The following is a 16,829-nucleotide window of genomic DNA, read 5'->3' on the forward strand; positions in this document are numbered from 1 at the left end:
TTGAGACAGTCTCTCCAGTGCCAGCTTCAAAGGGGCTAAGGCAACAACGGGTGGGCTGCTAACCGAGGGAAGAAGCTACCGCCGTTAACCAGCAGAACTCCCTGCTCCATGATATCCCTGAAGGGGAAGATTGCCAAGGTGATGCAGGGCTCGGGTTGAAAGGCATCCACTGGTGACCTCTCCGTGAGTCTTTATTAAAATAGAAGCCGGGGCGGGGAGAGTCCCCTGCAAAGACCGGACATTACGGGTTAAATTAAAATGCTCTTTTCACAGATGCGGAGCAGGGCTCATCCCTGGCAGGGACGGACACCCACACGGACACCCACACGGACACACACACTATGGTGACACAGACAGAGACGCCAGGACATTTTCAACAGCTGCCTCCGGGGGGCAGGCCTGAGGTTCTGACCCTGACCCATATGAGGGGGCGGGGCCAGGCTCCTCCAACCGGGACGGCCCAGGCTCCCTAGCCAATCGGTTGTTCCTCTTCAAGAAGCAGGCTTCCTGGTAGGGGGGACGGATGGGGGGCTGGGTGGGGGGCACATAGCTGTATTCCTTCCCTGGGGCCAGCTGCAGAGGGGGAGAGAGAGACGGGTGTACAGGGGGTGCCAGCATGCCTGCCCGCCTCCCCAGCTGCCGGGATCCCCCCCAGCCTGTGAGTCCCCGCCCCGGCCGCCTCCCCCGCTGCCGGGATCCCCCCCCCAACCCCCCCACCCCGTGAGTCCCCGCCCCGCCCGCCTCCCCCGCTGCCGGGATCCCCCCCAACCTGTGAGTCCCCGCCCCGCCCGCCTCCCCTGCTGCCGGGATCCCCCCCATCCCCGCAGCCTGCAAGTCCGGGATCCGCCCCGCCCGCCTCCCCCGCTGCCGGGATCCCCCCCACCCCCCTCCCAGCCTGTGAGTCCCCGCCCTGCCCGCCTCCCCCGCTACCGGGATCCCCCCCATCCCCCGCAGCCTGCGAGTCTGGGATCCGCCCCGCCCGCCTCCCCCGCTGCCGGGATCCCCCCCACCCCCCTCCCAGCCTGCGAGTCCCCGCCCCGCCCGCCTCCCCCACTGCCGGGATCCCGCCCCGATCCCTGCAGTCCCACCTGGAGGGGATACGTCCGGTCCGAGTCGTAGGAGCTCAGATCCCCACAGGCCAAGAACGGGACAATGACTCTGTTGGGACCTTCCAGCTGGTTAAAATCCACATCTGGAAAGGCACAGACATAAGCAAGAGCACCCCCTGCTGAGCCCTGCGCCCTGTGGCATGGTGCCCCCCAGCGCCCAGCCTGAAAGGGGAAAGCACCCCCTGCCAAGCCCCACACCCCACGGTGCCCACTACAGCCCAGTCCTCCTCCCCATGGCACAGTGCCCCCCAGCACCCAGCCCTGCCTGCCAGGGGAAAGTACCTCCTGCCGAGCCCCCCACCCCATGGTGCCCGCTACAGCCCAGTCCTGCTCCCCATGGCACAGTGCCTCCCCATGGCACAGTGCCCCCCCAGCGCCCAGCCCTGCCTGCCAGGGGAAAGCACCCCCTGCCGAGCCCCCCATGGCACAGTGCCCCCCAGCGCCCAGCCCTGCCTGCCAGGGGAAAGCACCCCCTACCGAGCCCCCCATGGCACAGTGCCTCCCCAGCGCCCAGCCCTGCCTGCCAGGGCAAAGTACCCCCTGCCGAGCCCCCCACCCCATGGTGCCCGCTACAGCCCAGTCCTGCTCCCCATGGCACAGTGCCCCCCCAGCGCCCAGCCCTGCCTGCCAGGGGAAAGCACCCCCTGCCGAGCCCCCCATGGCACAGTGCCCCCCAGCGCCCAGACCTGCCTGCCAGGGGAAAGCACCCCCTGCCGAGCCCCCCATGGCACAGTGCCCCCCCAGCGCCCAGACCTGCCTGCCAGGGGAAAGCACCCCCTGCCGAGCCCCCCATGGCACAGTGCCCCCCAGCGCCCAGCCCTGCCTGCCAGGGGAAAGCACCCCCTGCCGAGCCCCCCATGGCACAGTGCCCCCCCAGTGCCCAGCCCTGCCTGCCAGGGGAAAGCACCCCTTACTGAGCCCCCCACTCTCTGAAGCACAGCTCCTTACCGTAGCAATGGTCCAGCAGGGGGTTGGACATATTAGGCACGTAGCCCTCGGGCGGGCAGTACCCCCGGCAGACAACAAAGGCCTCTGGAGGCGGGAGAGACGTGGTTAGGGGTGTGCGGCGAGTCGGGGTGCCCGTCCAATTTATGAAGAGCGGGCGCGAGCCTCGCCTGGAGTCGAAGCCTTCCCTGGCAGCAAACCCCGGGCAGCAGGCACTGCCCCCTGAGCTGGGTTCCCAGCCCTTCGCCAAGAAGCGGGTGGCAAAGGTCGTCGATTTTAAACACCCGCCCATTGAGAGGGAATCTCTCTGGAGACCAAAAGAGCACCGAGCCAAGGTGCAGCTTTGCCATGGGGTAGATCCCCCTGGCAAGGGCCTGGGGGGCACCTGGCGAGGCTGGCAAAGGGGGTGCCCGACAGGAGACTAGACGGAACAGAGTTGGGCATCTCAGGGCTCAAGTTGATGGGACCTAATGTAGCCGGGGGAGGCACAGAATGTGATATCTGTTTGCTTGGCCCCGCAGCGCCCAGCCCTGCCTGCCAGGGGAGAGTGCCCCCGGCTGAGCCCCCTGCCCCGCAGCACAGCATCCCCCCTCCGGTCCCCCACCCCACGGTGCCCGCTACTGCCCAGCCCTGACTGCCAAGGGAGAGCGCCCCCTGCTGATCACCCATGTGTGGGGCTCCGTGCAGAGCGTGTCTGTGTCTAACGTGCTTTACACTTCCCATGGGAGATGAGGTACCACCAGAGCGCTCTCACCTTTGGACACGGAGCTTACAAACCTCGGGGAGCGCGTGGGGTTGGCACGAGCCCAGGCGCTGGGCAGCGCTGCCGGCTCCGAGGAGGGGGCGCTAGATAAAAGGATCTGGGTGTGCCCCCCAACATCAAAAAGATGCCTGCCCCCGGAGGCTTAGCCCACCCGGGGACAGAGCAGTCGGGTCCTTGCAGGGGACAGCCCGGCCACCCGGATACCCTCCCAACCCCTGGATCTGCCCCACTGGCACACCCAGTTCTGCCCTCACCGATGCTGGAGTTTCGGCTGCTCCGGGGTTTGGCGCAGGTGACGTCAGGAAAGAAGATGCGGAGCTGGGAGTAGAGAAGCGTCACGTCCTTCCCCCGGAAGATCTAGGCCAAGGTGGGAACACGGTGACAGGCCAGCAGGGGGCAGTGCAGCAACGATCCCAATGGTGTCCCCAGCGCCCGGCCCTGACTGCCAGGGGAGAGCGCCCCACGCCCCGCACCCCACAGCACGGCACCTCCCTGCCCCCGGCCCTGACTGCCAGGGGAGAGCGCCCCACGGCACGGCACGGCACCTCCCGGCCCCTGGCCCTGACTGCCAGGGGAGAGCGCCCCACGCCCCGCTCCCCACAGCACGGCACCTCCCGGCCCCCGGCCCTGACTGCCAGGGGAGAGCGCCCCACGGCACGGCACGGCACCTCCCGGCCCCCAGCCCTGACTGCCAGGGGAGAGCGCCCCACGCCCAGCTTCCCGCGGCACGGCACCTCCCTGCCCCCGGCCCTGACTGCCAGGGGAGAGCGCCCCACGGCACGGCACGGCACCTCCCGGCCCCTGGCCCTGACTGCCAGGGGAGAGCGCCCCACGCCCCGCTCCCCACAGCACGGCACCTCCCGGCCCCTGGCCCTGACTGCCAGGGGAGAGCGCCCCACGCCCAGCTCCCCACAGCACGGCACCTCCCGGCCCTGACTGCCAGGGGAGAGCGCCCCACGCCCAGCTCCCCACGGCACGGCACCTCCCGGCCCCCGGCCCCCGGCCCTGACTGCCCGGGGAGAGCGCCCCACGCCCAGCTCCCCGCAGCACGGCACCTCCCGGCCCCCGGCCCTGACTGCCAGGGGAGAGCGCCCCACGCCCAGCTCCCCGCGGCACGGCACCTCCCGGCCCCCGGCCCTGACTGCCAGGGGAGAGCGCCCCACGCCCAGCTTCCCGCGGCACGGCACCTCCCTGCCCCCGGCCCTGACTGCCAGGGGAGAGCGCCCCACGGCACGGCACGGCACCTCCCGGCCCCTGGCCCTGACTGCCAGGGGAGAGCGCCCCACGCCCCGCTCCCCACAGCACGGCACCTCCCTGCCCCCGGCCCTGACTGCCAGGGGAGAGCGCCCCACGGCACGGCACGGCACCTCCCGGCCCCTGGCCCTGACTGCCAGGGGAGAGCGCCCCACGCCCCGCTCCCCACAGCACGGCACCTCCCTGCCCCCGGCCCTGACTGCCAGGGGAGAGCGCCCCACGCCCAGCTCCCCGCGGCACGGCACCTCCCTGCCCCCGGCCCTGACTGCCAGGGGAGAGCGCCCCACGCCCAGCTCCCCACAGCACGGCACCTCCCTGCCCCCGGCCCTGACTGCCAGGGGAGAGCGCCCCACGGCACGGCACGGCACCTCCCGGCCCCTGGCCCTGACTGCCAGGGGAGAGCGCCCCACGCCCAGCTCCCCGCGGCACGGCACCTCCCGGCCCCCGGCCCTGACTGCCAGGGGAGAGCGCCCCACGCCCCGCTCCCCACAGCATGGCACCTCCCTGCCCCCGGCCCTGACTGCCAGGGGAGAGCGCCCCACGCCCCACTCCCCACAGCACGGCACCTCCCTGCCCCCGGCCCTGACTGCCAGGGGAGAGCGCCCCACGCCCAGCTCCCCGCAGCACGGCACCTCCCTGCCCCCGGCCCTGACTGCCAGGGGAGAGCGCCCCACGCCCAGCTCCCCGCGGCACGGCACCTCCCGGCCCCCGGCCCTGACTGCCAGGGGAGAGCGCCCCACGCCCAGCTCCCCGCGGCACGGCACCTCCCTGCCCCCGGCCCTGACTGCCAGGGGAGAGCGCCCCACGCCCAGCTCCCCGCAGCACGGCACCTCCCTGCCCCCGGCCCTGACTGCCAGGGGAGAGCGCCCCACGCCCAGCTCCCCGCAGCACGGCACCTCCCGGCCCCCGGCCCTGACTGCCAGGGGAGAGCGCCCCACGCCCCGCTCCCCGCGGCACGGCACCTCCCGGCCCCCGGCCCTGACTGCCAGGGGAGAGCGCCCCACGCCCCGCAGCACGGCACCTCCCGGCCCTGACCGCCAGGGGAGAGCGCCCCACGCCCCGCAGCACGGCACCTCCCGGCCCTGACTGCCAGGGGAGAGCGCCCCACGCCCAGCTCCCCGCGGCACGGCACCTCCCGGCCCCCGGCCCTGACTGCCAGGGGAGAGCGCCCCACGCCCAGCTCCCCGCGGCACGGCACCTCCCTGCCCCCGGCCCTGACTGCCAGGGGAGAGCGCCCCACGCCCCACTCCCCGCGGCACGGCACCTCCCGGCCCCCGGCCCTGACTGCCAGGGAGAGCGCCCCACGCCCAGCTCCCCGCGGCACGGCACCTCCCGGCCCCCGGCCCTGACTGCCAGGGAGAGCGCCCCACGCCCAGCTCCCCGCGGCACGGCACCTCCCTGCCCCCGGCCCTGACTGCCAGGGGAGAGCGCCCCACGCCCAGCTCCCCGCGGCACGGCACCTCCCTGCCCCCGGCCCTGACTGCCAGGGGAGAGCGCCCCACGCCCCACTCCCCGCAGCACGGCACCTCCCGGCCCCCGGCCCTGACTGCCAGGGGAGAGCGCCCCACGCCCAGCTCCCCACAGCACGGCACCTCCCTGCCCCCGGCCCTGACTGCCAGGGGAGAGCGCCCCACGCCCAGCTCCCCGCGGCACGGCACCTCCCGGCCCCCGGCCCCCGGCCCTGACTGCCAGGGGAGAGCGCCCCACGCCCCGCAGCACGGCACCTCCCGGCCCCCAGCCCTGACTGCCAGGGGAGAGCGCCCCACGCCCCGCTCCCCACAGCACGGCACCTCCCTGCCCCCGGCCCTGACTGCCAGGGGAGAGCGCCCCACGCCCCGCAGCACGGCACCTCCCGGCCCCCAGCCCTGACTGCCAGGGGAGAGCGCCCCACGCCCAGCTCCCCGCAGCACGGCACCTCCCTGCCCCCGGCCCTGACTGCCAGGGGAGAGCGCCCCACGCCCAGCTCCCCGCAGCACGGCACCTCCCGGCCCCCGGCCCTGACTGCCAGGGGAGAGCGCCCCACGCCCAGCTCCCCGCGGCACGGCACCTCCCGGCCCCCGGCCCTGACTGCCAGGGGAGAGCGCCCCACGCCCCACTCCCCGCGGCACGGCACCTCCCGGCCCCCGGCCCTGACTGCCAGGGGAGAGCGCCCCACGCCCCGCAGCACGGCACCTCCCTGCCCCCGGCCCTGACTGCCAGGGGAGAGCGCCCCACGCCCAGCTCCCCGCGGCACGGCACCTCCCGGCCCCCGGCCCTGACTGCCAGGGGAGAGCGCCCCACGCCCAGCTCCCCGCGCCACGGCACCTCCCGGCCCCCGGCCCTGACTGCCAGGGGAGAGCGCCCCGCACCCCATCAGCATGTTGCCCCCTGGCATCACACCCCTATTCCCTCAGTTACAACTCCAATCGTCCAGAGACATGGCCACAGCTAGAGGGCACTGTTCCCCAGCCGCCCTGTCCCAGAGGTGGCTGCATCTCAGCACCAGGTGAGTCACCCCCTTGCGGCTGTTACCCCTTCAGCTAGGACCCCGGGGCTTCTTAGAGGGCCTAATATTTACCTTGGCCACAAAGGTGCCTCCTTTATTCAGGACGTGGGTCGTGATGTTCAGAGCCTGGAATGAGAAGGAGAAAAGGAAATTATCAGCGAATGCCAAAATCCTTAATAAAACAGGGACAGCTCTCTCGGCACTGAGATGCAGCCACCTCTGGGGTGGGGAAATTGGGGAACAGCCACACATAACGCCGCACGAGTACGGCTCGCCCAGCGCTCAGATGCAGCCACCTCTGGGTCGGGGCAGCTCGGGAACAGCCATTTGGGACAGGTAGCAATGGAAACGGCAGGGGGGATTGGGGAATGGAATCACCTGACGGGGGCGCTGTGCCGAGGGGAGCGGGGCTTGGCAGGGGGTGCCCCTTTGCAGCCGGGCAGGGTACTCACCGCTAGCAGCAGCTGTGCTTGGATGTATTCGTCGATATCATGAAGGCCGGTCACTGCAAGCCAGGAGGGGAGAGGGGGCTCAGCGGGGCCCAGTCCTACCCCACGCGGTGCCCGCCATGGGGCGCCAGCGAGGAGCCCCCCGCCCTCCTCCCACCTGGAGCCAGGCGGGCTGCTCCCACTCACCGTCGGGGGCCCCGTCACAGACCACCAGGTCGGCCGGCTGCCCTTCGAAGTGCTGGATGATCTCCTGGGCCGTGGAGACCTGGCGGGGGACAGACAGGCCGGGTTACGGTTCGGGACAGACGGACTCGGATCGGAGGAGGCGGGGAGGGGGGGGATCGGCTGGCGTGGCCCCCCCACGTACCTTGGTGATGTCTCCCTGGATCTGGACCACCCCCGGGAGCGGAGCCATGGCCTGGAGATCGACTGCAACAATCTTCACAGAGTCAGAGCCCTCCCCAGCACCGCCCCTGGGGGACAGGCGGGGGTGAGAGACAGCCAGGGGGCGGCTTCCCCTTCCCACCCGCTGCTACACCCCAGTCCCACCCACGCCCCCACTCCCATCCCACCCCGCCCTCCCCCTCCCACCTCACCCCGCCTAGATCACCGCACTCCCTCCTGCCCCATTTCCCCACACCCTGTCCCACCCCCTTCTACTCCATTGCCTCCCCTCCTATCCCCCCACACCACTGTGACCCTCCCAATCCCGCCTTCACCCTTCCAATCACCCAGTCCCACCCCCTCCCATTCCCCCATATTGCCCCCTGCTAGCCTGCCCCCCCATCCTCCCTCCACCTCCAACCCCCCCCCCCCCACTCACTTCAGCTTCCTGCTCAGAACCTGGCTCCAGCTGCCTGGGGCAGCACAGAGATCGACCGCCCGGCGCACCCCTGCAGGGAGAGAATGAGAGCGGGGGGACTGGGAGCCAGGACACCTGGGTTCTCCCCTCAGCTCTGGAAGGGCAGTGGGGTCAGGTGGTTAGAGCTGGGGGAGGGGGCTGGGAGCCAGGACTCTCTCCCAGCTCTGAGACTGGAGTGGGGTCAGGTGGTTAGAGCAGGGGGGCTTGGAGACAGGACTCCTGGGTTCTCTCCCAGCTCTGAGAAGGGAGTGGGATCTAGCGGTTAGAGCAGGGGAGCTGGAAAGCCAGGACGCCTGAGTTCTCCCCAGGGATTGGGCAGCACAACGGGACCTCAGTCTCCACCAGGCTTTGTGCAGCGCAGATGGGGGCTACCATAATACACCTAACAGAAGGGGCTGCAGCAAGTCGGGGCAGGGCCGGGGCCGGTTCCCGGTTTACCCTCAAACAGCTGGAACTCCTCGTCCAGCTGCAGGAGTTTGAAGGCACTGCGGGCCCGCCAGCCCTCCTCCTTCGCCAGGCGGTAGTAGATGTCCCGCTTGTCCTTCGACGAGCGCCCCATTTCGGCTCTGACGCCCCCGGGCCTGGAGGGCAAAGGATGAGGGCCAGTTATCCACCCTTCCCGGCTCGGCACCGGGGTTGTTCGCTTCTTAACGAAAAGACTTTTGTGTTGCTAAAGCGGAATTAGCTGAGACACGTTACCACAGGCCCTACAATAATAGGTCTGATGGCACTGGAGCCAAATTAATGAGGGATCTATTACTGTAGGTCCTGCATTAACAGATATATGGACAAAGGTTCTAAACGAATACCGATACATTACTGTAGGCCCTACACTATCAGGTGTAATGGCCCTCGACCTAAATTAACACGGCTATATTATCGGAGGCCTTTTCAAAGTAGTGTTAATGGCCCAGGGCTCAAGTTTTTGTATCTGAAGTTGGGAATATTGACTCTGTATCTGTATTTCAATTAAGCTACTTTGGGTGACGCCCCCTGCTACCGCTTCAGGTACAAGAACGGAAAAGCCAGACAGGGCGGATGGCCCATCAGCGAGCACAAGGGTCTGTGAAAAGCTTGGCCTTCCTGCGGACCCTCCGTACTGCCCCTGCCTCAGGGACACTGTGATCCTACAGAGTCAGGCGGGCTTGTCACCTAATATTAAAACATTACCTGGGACTTCTTGTAACTTTCCACCAGAAGGGGCGGGGGGGTCAGACTAGGAAAACAAAGGGCTCCTGCCTCATGCAAATCCTATTTCAGGGTGGGGAGTGAGGTAATCCTGGTCGTCATTCTCCCCTGCTACCCCACCCAAGATGACTACAGGGGGAGAGAACTGGGCCCAGGTTGGAAGGGCATCTGGCCCGGGAAGATTATTAGAACCACATTTCGGGTGAGAACTCACATGTAACCAGTTTCTGTAGCGTATTAAGCTTCGTTTGCGTGCTCTATTTTCTTCGTAATCTGCCTTGTTCTGTCTGTTACCTCCTTAACTACTTAAAATACACCTGTTATAGTGAATATGTTGATTTCTGGTTTATAATACAACCCAGTCTATGTGATTTCTAACTGGGGGGGCGAGAAATTGTGCATACCCTCTTCCACCTTGAGGGAAGAGGCGAATAGAATACATCTTTGGGTCTGCACTCCAAGGGAGGTGCACATCTGAGTGCTGGAGCATGTCCCTCAAGATGAGTCTTCCCAGAGCTGATCTGCAGCTGGGTGTGGCCCTGCCTGTGTGTGTGTGAGAGGAGGTTTAGCAAGACTGGCTAAAGGAGGCCCATGCTGGCAGAACAGGCAGACTCAGGGGTGTCACAGCACACCAGGTGACATCCCAGGGAGGTCCAACCCGTCACGGAACCAATCCCCAAGGAGAAGTATTTCTAAGCAAGAAAAAACCTGGCTGAAGTTTTGACTAGTTGAAAAAGGGAAACTGAGGTAGGCTGCTTGTAGCGTGATCCTAAGGCATCTACATTAATAGGTACAGTGGCAATGGACCAAATTTAATGTGGATATGTTTCTGTAGGACCTACAATAAATGGGAGGCTTGGCAGAAATAGGTTTCTTAGTATAATTAAATGGATAATGTCGACATTTATTTTTAAGTGCTTTTTTCTGGTTTCATCCATTTAAATATTCACGGGTTGACAAAATTATGGGCTTCACGCATCTTTATTTTTATCAATTTAGATTTTTGCAGTTGCAGGAAATTATGGGCTGGGTGAGACAATTGCTTAATGACGGGAGATGCCAAGATTCCAGAAGTTAAAGCTTTATACTCGTTACAAGTTGTCAACACCACAGGTTAAAATATACAAATGCCAGCAGCATTATCACCAGTCTGTTTGCAGAGTTAGTGAGCAACTCGTTTGCAATAAGTTTATTAACATACTTCTGGCCCATGTATATTTTGTCGAAATCAGGGAGGAGCAATTCTTCCTCGGCTATCCAGCATATACAGTCAGTATCCTCAATCAGGTCTCAAGCAGGATTTCTCTTACTTTGCCTAGCCGGGAATTTAGACTCTTATCGCTAGAAATATTCTTCCGTCGATGTGGGCAGTGAACATTGACTGACAAAAATCAAACCCTGCGATCCTAAATAACAGGCGTACTGACAAAGAAGCCAGGTTGATGTGGATCTGTTATAGTAGGCCCTACCCTAAATGATTTATTGATACAAGCCTCAAATTAAGTCGTCCTCCTTATCTAATCAAACAGACTCTGCTGTACGAATCCTCTCCCTCCAAAGTGCTCTGTTCCATTTCATATCTTCTATCACCCTACTTCTTCTTGGGTTGGCCTCTCTGTCTTTTTACATCACTCTTGACCTTCTGGACTCTCTCACCCACATAACTGTCCGGCCCGCGCTTTTGTGACCAAACAATCTGGGCCTTTTTTTTCCTTTATAGGGGTTACTTTGAGTATGTCTGTGACATACTCATCCCTCGCATGGTCCTTCTTGTTCTCACCACTCATCCCCCTCAGTGTGTGCGTTTCTGCAGAACAGATAATTTCCTCACGTTTCTTCTTTGCATTAAGAGAGGATGGAGCACGATTTTCGACACTTGCCCTTTTAATTTTCTCAGTATCTTCCTGATACGTACCGCGCCACTTCTCTCCATCTTGAGCCAGGTATTTATTGTTCCAGGTTTAATTGTGTCCTCTATTTCCTCATTTTCCCGGATTCTAGAACTCACGATACTTGAAACTTTACATTTTCGGTACTGCCCACCCATCTAGCTTCAAGGCTATTCTTGAGTGTTCACGCTATTGAAATCACAGGCTTATTTTGAGCCCATGATTCTCCAATACGTCTCTCCAATTATCCAGATCCTCTTCTAGAGTATCTTTAGGCTTGGAAGGAATAGAGTTTTCTTTAAATAGTAAATCTTAGTAAACGTCGATTTTAGCAGATGCCCACCAACAGACAAAAAAAATATTTCCATCGATAATAAGCAAAATTTACAGATAGGCAAAGTAAGAAAAATGCTGTTTGAGAACGTAGTAGAGACTGTCCTTAAATAATTGTAAATTTATTGTACAACCCAGGCCACGAAACTTCCCCAAAATAATTCCTAGAGTTGATATTTTAGAAAAACATCCAATCTTGATTGGAAAAATTGCTAGTGATGGAGAATGCACCATGACCCTTAGTACACTGTTCCCATGATTAATTCTGCTCATTAAAAATTGACACCTTATTTCCAGGGTTAATTTGTCCAGCTTCAGCTTCTAGCCACTAGAGTTGTTCCTTGTGAGGCATTCAGGATGAAATTGAACAAGAAAGGGCTTCAGTGCTTTTTGAAGTGGGAGGGCTCTCCTGGGCTTTCTTCATTTGTTCAAAACCCCGTTCCATGGATCCGTTATGGGACTATCATCAGTCAACTGCCTACCAGTTTCATCTTTCATGAACCTCCCTTTCTACATATATTTGGTGCTTCTCTCCTGTCCTTCTGCCAGGCTATACGCTTCTTTTTCCCCTTCCTGTGTTCCAAGTCGTGCATAAAGTTCCTCAACGTCCTTTGCTTTCGCTTTTACAACTACATTCTTCTATGCCTCCTCCTACTCTTTTGACAGAGTTTAAACTTTTCCCCATTATCTTTTAACCCTTCTTGTACTTCCTCGCCTCACCACCAAATTTCTTTGGGAGTGAATGAAGCCTTCCCCTTTGATTCACCCATCACCTGTCACTATAAAATCCCCAGATTTAGCCTCTTCTACAGCACGTGGTGCCGACCTTACCTTCTCCACAACTGCTCCCTAAAGTCCTTTTCAGCTTTGCCCTGTAGTTTTTGCCACCTTATCTGTGCTTTGCTTTTCTCCATACCTTTGTTCTAAGAAACATATCCAAGGTGAGGAGTCTCTGTTGACTGGTAACCCTCTCTCCAGCAATCATCTTTCAATTTCTTTCATATCTTTTATTTTCCGGATCCAAATTAAGTAGAGGCATATTATTCTAGGGCCCTGCGCTAATGAAGTATGTCGACACAGGTTCTGCATTAATGTGGATACAAGATTGTCGGCCCTCCATGAATACGTAAATTGTGACTGGAGCGAAATTAATTACATATGTGGGATTGTAGGCCCTGCGCTAGTTGGTAGATTGACCCAGAGTCCTGGTAAATGATGAGCAGGTTATTGTAGGCCCTACAATAAGTCAGTCATGTTGTCGCAAGGTGCCAAATCCATCCCCACCACCAGGAATAAACCAAACGTTACTGTAGGACCTACATAAATAGCCACCTATTATTGCAGCCCTCAAATGAATACACATATATTATTGTAGGGCCTACAGTAATACATCACTGGTAACCTCCTTCAGCAAACACCTTCCCCCACCCCCCCACCTGGTATGTTCTTGTAGGACCCACCTTCGTGGCTATCGACTCTGCGCATGCGCCCTGAGGCCCAACGTTCGGGCGTTGCACAAGGTGAAGCCACAGCGCATGCGCAGTACGGGCACGCGCATGCGCAGTACGGGCACGTGCCTGCAGCGGTTGGAACGCGCTTCCCCCCCCGTCCCCGCTGAGCGCATGCGCACGAGCACCCGCCAGCACAGCGGCGGCGCAGGCGCACAACCTCCCTTGCCCGACAACTGCTTACCGCGCCGCACGCGACCGACCCCGCGGAGAGACGGCGCCGAACCGGAAGTGGTTATTTCCCAAGCCGGAAGCGGAAGCTAGGGCGCCGGCGGCGCTGGGGGGGATGGAGTCGGGCGGGGAGGGCAGCCTTCGGGGCTGGGCTGAACTGGACAACAGAGCTGGGCTGACGGCGGCGGGTTTTCCTTAGTGCGCCTGCGCAGAGACCGGTTCGCTTTCGCTGCGCCTGCGCAGGAGGCCTAGCCCCCGTGAGGTTTTCCCCTATTGCGCAGGCGCAAAAAAGAGGCTTATATGAGCGCATGCGCAGTGTAGGACAGCAGCGAGGGACTGCCTCTCTGCAGCACTGCATCGTGGGAATTGTAGTCTCCGTGGGTCATGTGATCTGGGACCCTGTAGCAGCAGTGCATGCTGGGATAGAGACCGTAGTGTTTCGGGGACCCCACCCAGCAAGAGCAATGCATGCTAGGATATGTAGTTCCCTGGGGGGGGGGGGAAATCAGGAGCAGTGCATGCTGGGATTTATAAAAAGAAAAGGAGGACTTGTGGCACCTTAGAGACTAACCAATTTATTTGAGCATGAGCTTTCGTGAGCTATAGCTCACTTCATCGGATGCATACTGTGGAAAGTGTAGAAGATCTTTTTATATACACACAAAGCATGAAAAAATACCTCCCCCCACCTCACTCTCCTGCTGGTAATAGCTTATCTAAAGTGCTCATCAAGTTGGGCCATTTCCAGCACAAATCCAGGTTTTCTCACCCTCCGTCGTCCCCCCCACAAACTCACTCTCCTGCTGGTAATAGCCCATCCAAAGTGACCACTCTCTTTAAAATGTGTATGATAATCAAGGTGGGCCATTTCCAGCACAAATCCAGGTTTTCTCACCCCCCCCCCCAACACACACACAAACTCACTCTCCTGCTGGCAATAGCTCATCCAAACTGATAGGCTCTGAGGCTCGTTCACCTGCACATCCACCAATGTGATATATGCCATCATGTGCCAGCAATGCCCCTCTGCCATGTACATTGGTCAAACTGGACAGTCTCTACGTAAAAGAATAAATGGGCACAAATCAGATGTCAAGAATTATAACATTCATAAACCAGTCGGAGAACACTTCAATCTCTCTGATCACGCAATCACAGACATGAAGGTCGCTATCTTACAACAAAAAAACTTCAAATCCAGACTCCAGCGAGAAACTGCTGAATTGGAATTAATTTGCAAATTGGATACTATTAATTTAGGCTTAAATAGAGACTGGGAGTGCTAAGTCATTATGCAAGGTAGCCTATTTCCCCTTGTTTTTTTCTACCCCCCCACCCTCGACGTTCTGGTTAAACTCGGATTTATGCTGGAAATGGCCCACCTTGATTATCATGCACATTGTAAGGAGAGTGGTCAGTTTGGATGAGCTATTGCCAGCAGTAGAGTGAGTTTGTGTGTGTGTGTTGGGGGGCGGGGGGGGTGTGAGAAAACCTGGATTTGTGCTGGAAATGGCCCACCTTGATTATCATGCACATTGTAGGGAGAGTGGTCGCTTTGAATGAGCTATTACCAGCAGGAGAGTGAGTTTGTGTGTGTGGTTTTTGGAGGGGGGTGGGGGGGTGAGAAAAATCTGGATTTGTGCTGGAAATGGCCCACCTTGATTATCATACATATTTTAAAGAGAGTGGTCACTTTGGATGGGCTATTACCAGCAGGAGAGTGAGTTTGTGTGTGTGTGGGGGGGGGGGGGCGGAGGGTGAGAAAACCTGGATTTGTGCTGGAAATGGCCCAACTTGATGATCACTTTAGATAAGCTATTACCAGCAGGAGAGTGGGGTGGGAGGAGGTATTTTTTCATGCTTTGTGTGTATATAAAAAGATCTTCTACACTTTCCACAGTATGCATCCGATGAAGTGAGCTGTAGCTCACGAAAGCTCATGCTCAAATAAATTGGTTAGTCTCTAAGTACTCCTTTTCTTTTTGCGAATACAGACTAACACGGCTGCTACTCTGAAACCTGCTGGGATTTATGGTTCTCTGGGGAGGATCAGGTGCAGTGCATGCTGGGATTTGCAGTTCCTTGGGGAGGCAATGGCAGGAATTTCTAGCTGGGGGGGCAATCAGGAGCAGTGCATGCTGGGAGTTCTAGCCCAACACCCCTCTCCCCCCCGCAAAAAATGAGGTCGACTTAAAAGAGCTCATTCATGCAATTTATTTAAAAGCAAACGAACGTGGGGGGGCTCCCCCTTTGCCTGCTGCTTTTTGAGGCCGGAGGGGCGGCTTCGGGGGCCACAGTGTCCTCCCGTCTCTGTGGGGGTGAGAAGGGGATCCCAGCAGAGTCTCCAGTTCTCCCGAGGGAACCCAGCCCCCATCATCCTTCCTCCTGGGAGACATGGCACCCACCTTTAGCCAGCTCATAAGTGAGGTGGGGCAGGGGAGCCCAGGGCTGGGCTAGCAGGGGCTGCGGGTCGGGAGTGAGGGGCACCGGCAGAGCTGGGGACAGCACCCACAGAGTTAATACCCCTCCCCCTTGTGACAGCCGAGTCCATTTGATGATATCACAGCAGGGGGGGAGGAGCTCTGGCAGCCACACCCACGCATTCAGTGACATCACCGCATCGAGGCGTGGCTTGGTGCACCTGATGCCACAGGGAATGAGGCCTGGCTTGCTGCAGGCCCTGCCGGGCTATTTGATGCTGTGCCTCTGCCCAGACAGCTGGGCAGACCCTTTGATGACATCACAGTAGATAGGGTGTGGCTTATTCCACTCAGTGACATCACCACCAATGGGGCGTGGCGTACCACCTCTGGTGAGGCCCCAGTAAGTTGGGTGGGGCTTGTTGCATTGGGAGGACCTCCCAGGTGAGTAGCCAATAGGCTTTGTCCATTGAATGACATAAGCGAAATGTGGCTTGGGCCACTGGGTGACATCACCCTCCATGGGGGCGTGGCTCGGCCCATCCAATGACATCACCCCATAGAGAGCCAGGATTCGACCAGACAGGAACGGGGTGGGATCGTGAGGAGCTGGGGGCCCTTACCGAGTAGGGTGGGGTTCTTGGGGTGGGGGGCTCAGCCCCTGCCCCTGGGTCAGACGGGGAAGCAGATGGAGCAGCACTCCAGACAGATTTCCAGGCAGTCGGCAGGGTCGCAGCAGTCCTGGAGGAGCCCGCACCCCCCTCCGCAGGGGCAGCCACCTCCCCCGCAGCCCTGCCCCGGGGGGTCCCCCCCCAGCACAGCACCCCCCCGCCAGGCACAGCGCCCCGCAGTCCAGGCCGTCCAGCGCCAGGGAGCACAGCGCCAGGAACTCGCAGAACAGACAGGCCAGGGCACAGTGAGCGCAGCGGTCTGGGGGAGAGAAAGAGGGAGCAGAGGGTTAGCTAAGCTGATGAGAGAACCCAAGAGTCTGGGATCCCAGGCCACCCCCAACACCCCACACCCCTCCCAGAGTCGGGGAGAGAACCCAGGAGTCCTGGCTCCCAGTCCCCCCGCTCTAGCCACCAGAACCAACTCCCCTCCCAGAGTCAGGGAGAGAACCCAGGAGTCCTGGCTCCCAGCCCAGCCCCCTTGCTGGGGCTGTTTGCTTTTCTATCTGGGCGGAGATGGCCGTAATAATTATTGAGTTAACAAGTTCCCAGGGGTACCCCGGGCAGATGCTGAGTCGATGCCCAACTCTGGGTGAAACTGGCAACCAGAACCCAACCCTGGGTTCCCCTCCCCCCCACCCTCAGCTCTGCCAGTGCCCCTCACTCCCACCCCACAGCTCCTGCCACCCCAGCCCAGGGCTCCCCCCAGCTCTGCCAGTGCCCCTCACCCCCACCAGCCCAGCCCCTCACTCACCATCCCCAGCCACCTCCTGGATGTGCGAGGC

The 16,829-nt window shown here is 60.7% G+C and overlaps 1 protein-coding gene across 1 annotated transcript; it reads right to left on the reverse strand.

Moving 5' to 3' along the window:
- Window positions 1-173: 173 nt before the first annotated feature.
- Window positions 174-13,159, reverse strand: FTSJ1 (FtsJ RNA 2'-O-methyltransferase 1). Its single transcript, XM_077840638.1, has 11 exons — window positions 12,970-13,159; window positions 8,306-8,448; window positions 7,829-7,898; window positions 7,373-7,478; window positions 7,192-7,270; window positions 7,009-7,061; window positions 6,629-6,682; window positions 3,072-3,174; window positions 2,058-2,141; window positions 1,089-1,192; window positions 174-573 (listed from the first exon to the last, which is right to left on the reverse strand). Exons 2-11 carry the CDS (start codon window positions 8,424-8,426, stop codon window positions 340-342), a joined length of 1,008 nt encoding a protein of 335 aa, XP_077696764.1. The 5' UTR covers window positions 8,427-8,448; window positions 12,970-13,159; the 3' UTR covers window positions 174-339.
- Between the last annotated feature and the right edge of the window lie 3,670 nt (window positions 13,160-16,829).

This window comes from Eretmochelys imbricata, chromosome 23 (genome assembly GCF_965152235.1).
Source record: "Eretmochelys imbricata isolate rEreImb1 chromosome 23, rEreImb1.hap1, whole genome shotgun sequence".
NCBI lineage: Eukaryota > Metazoa > Chordata > Testudines > Cheloniidae > Eretmochelys > Eretmochelys imbricata.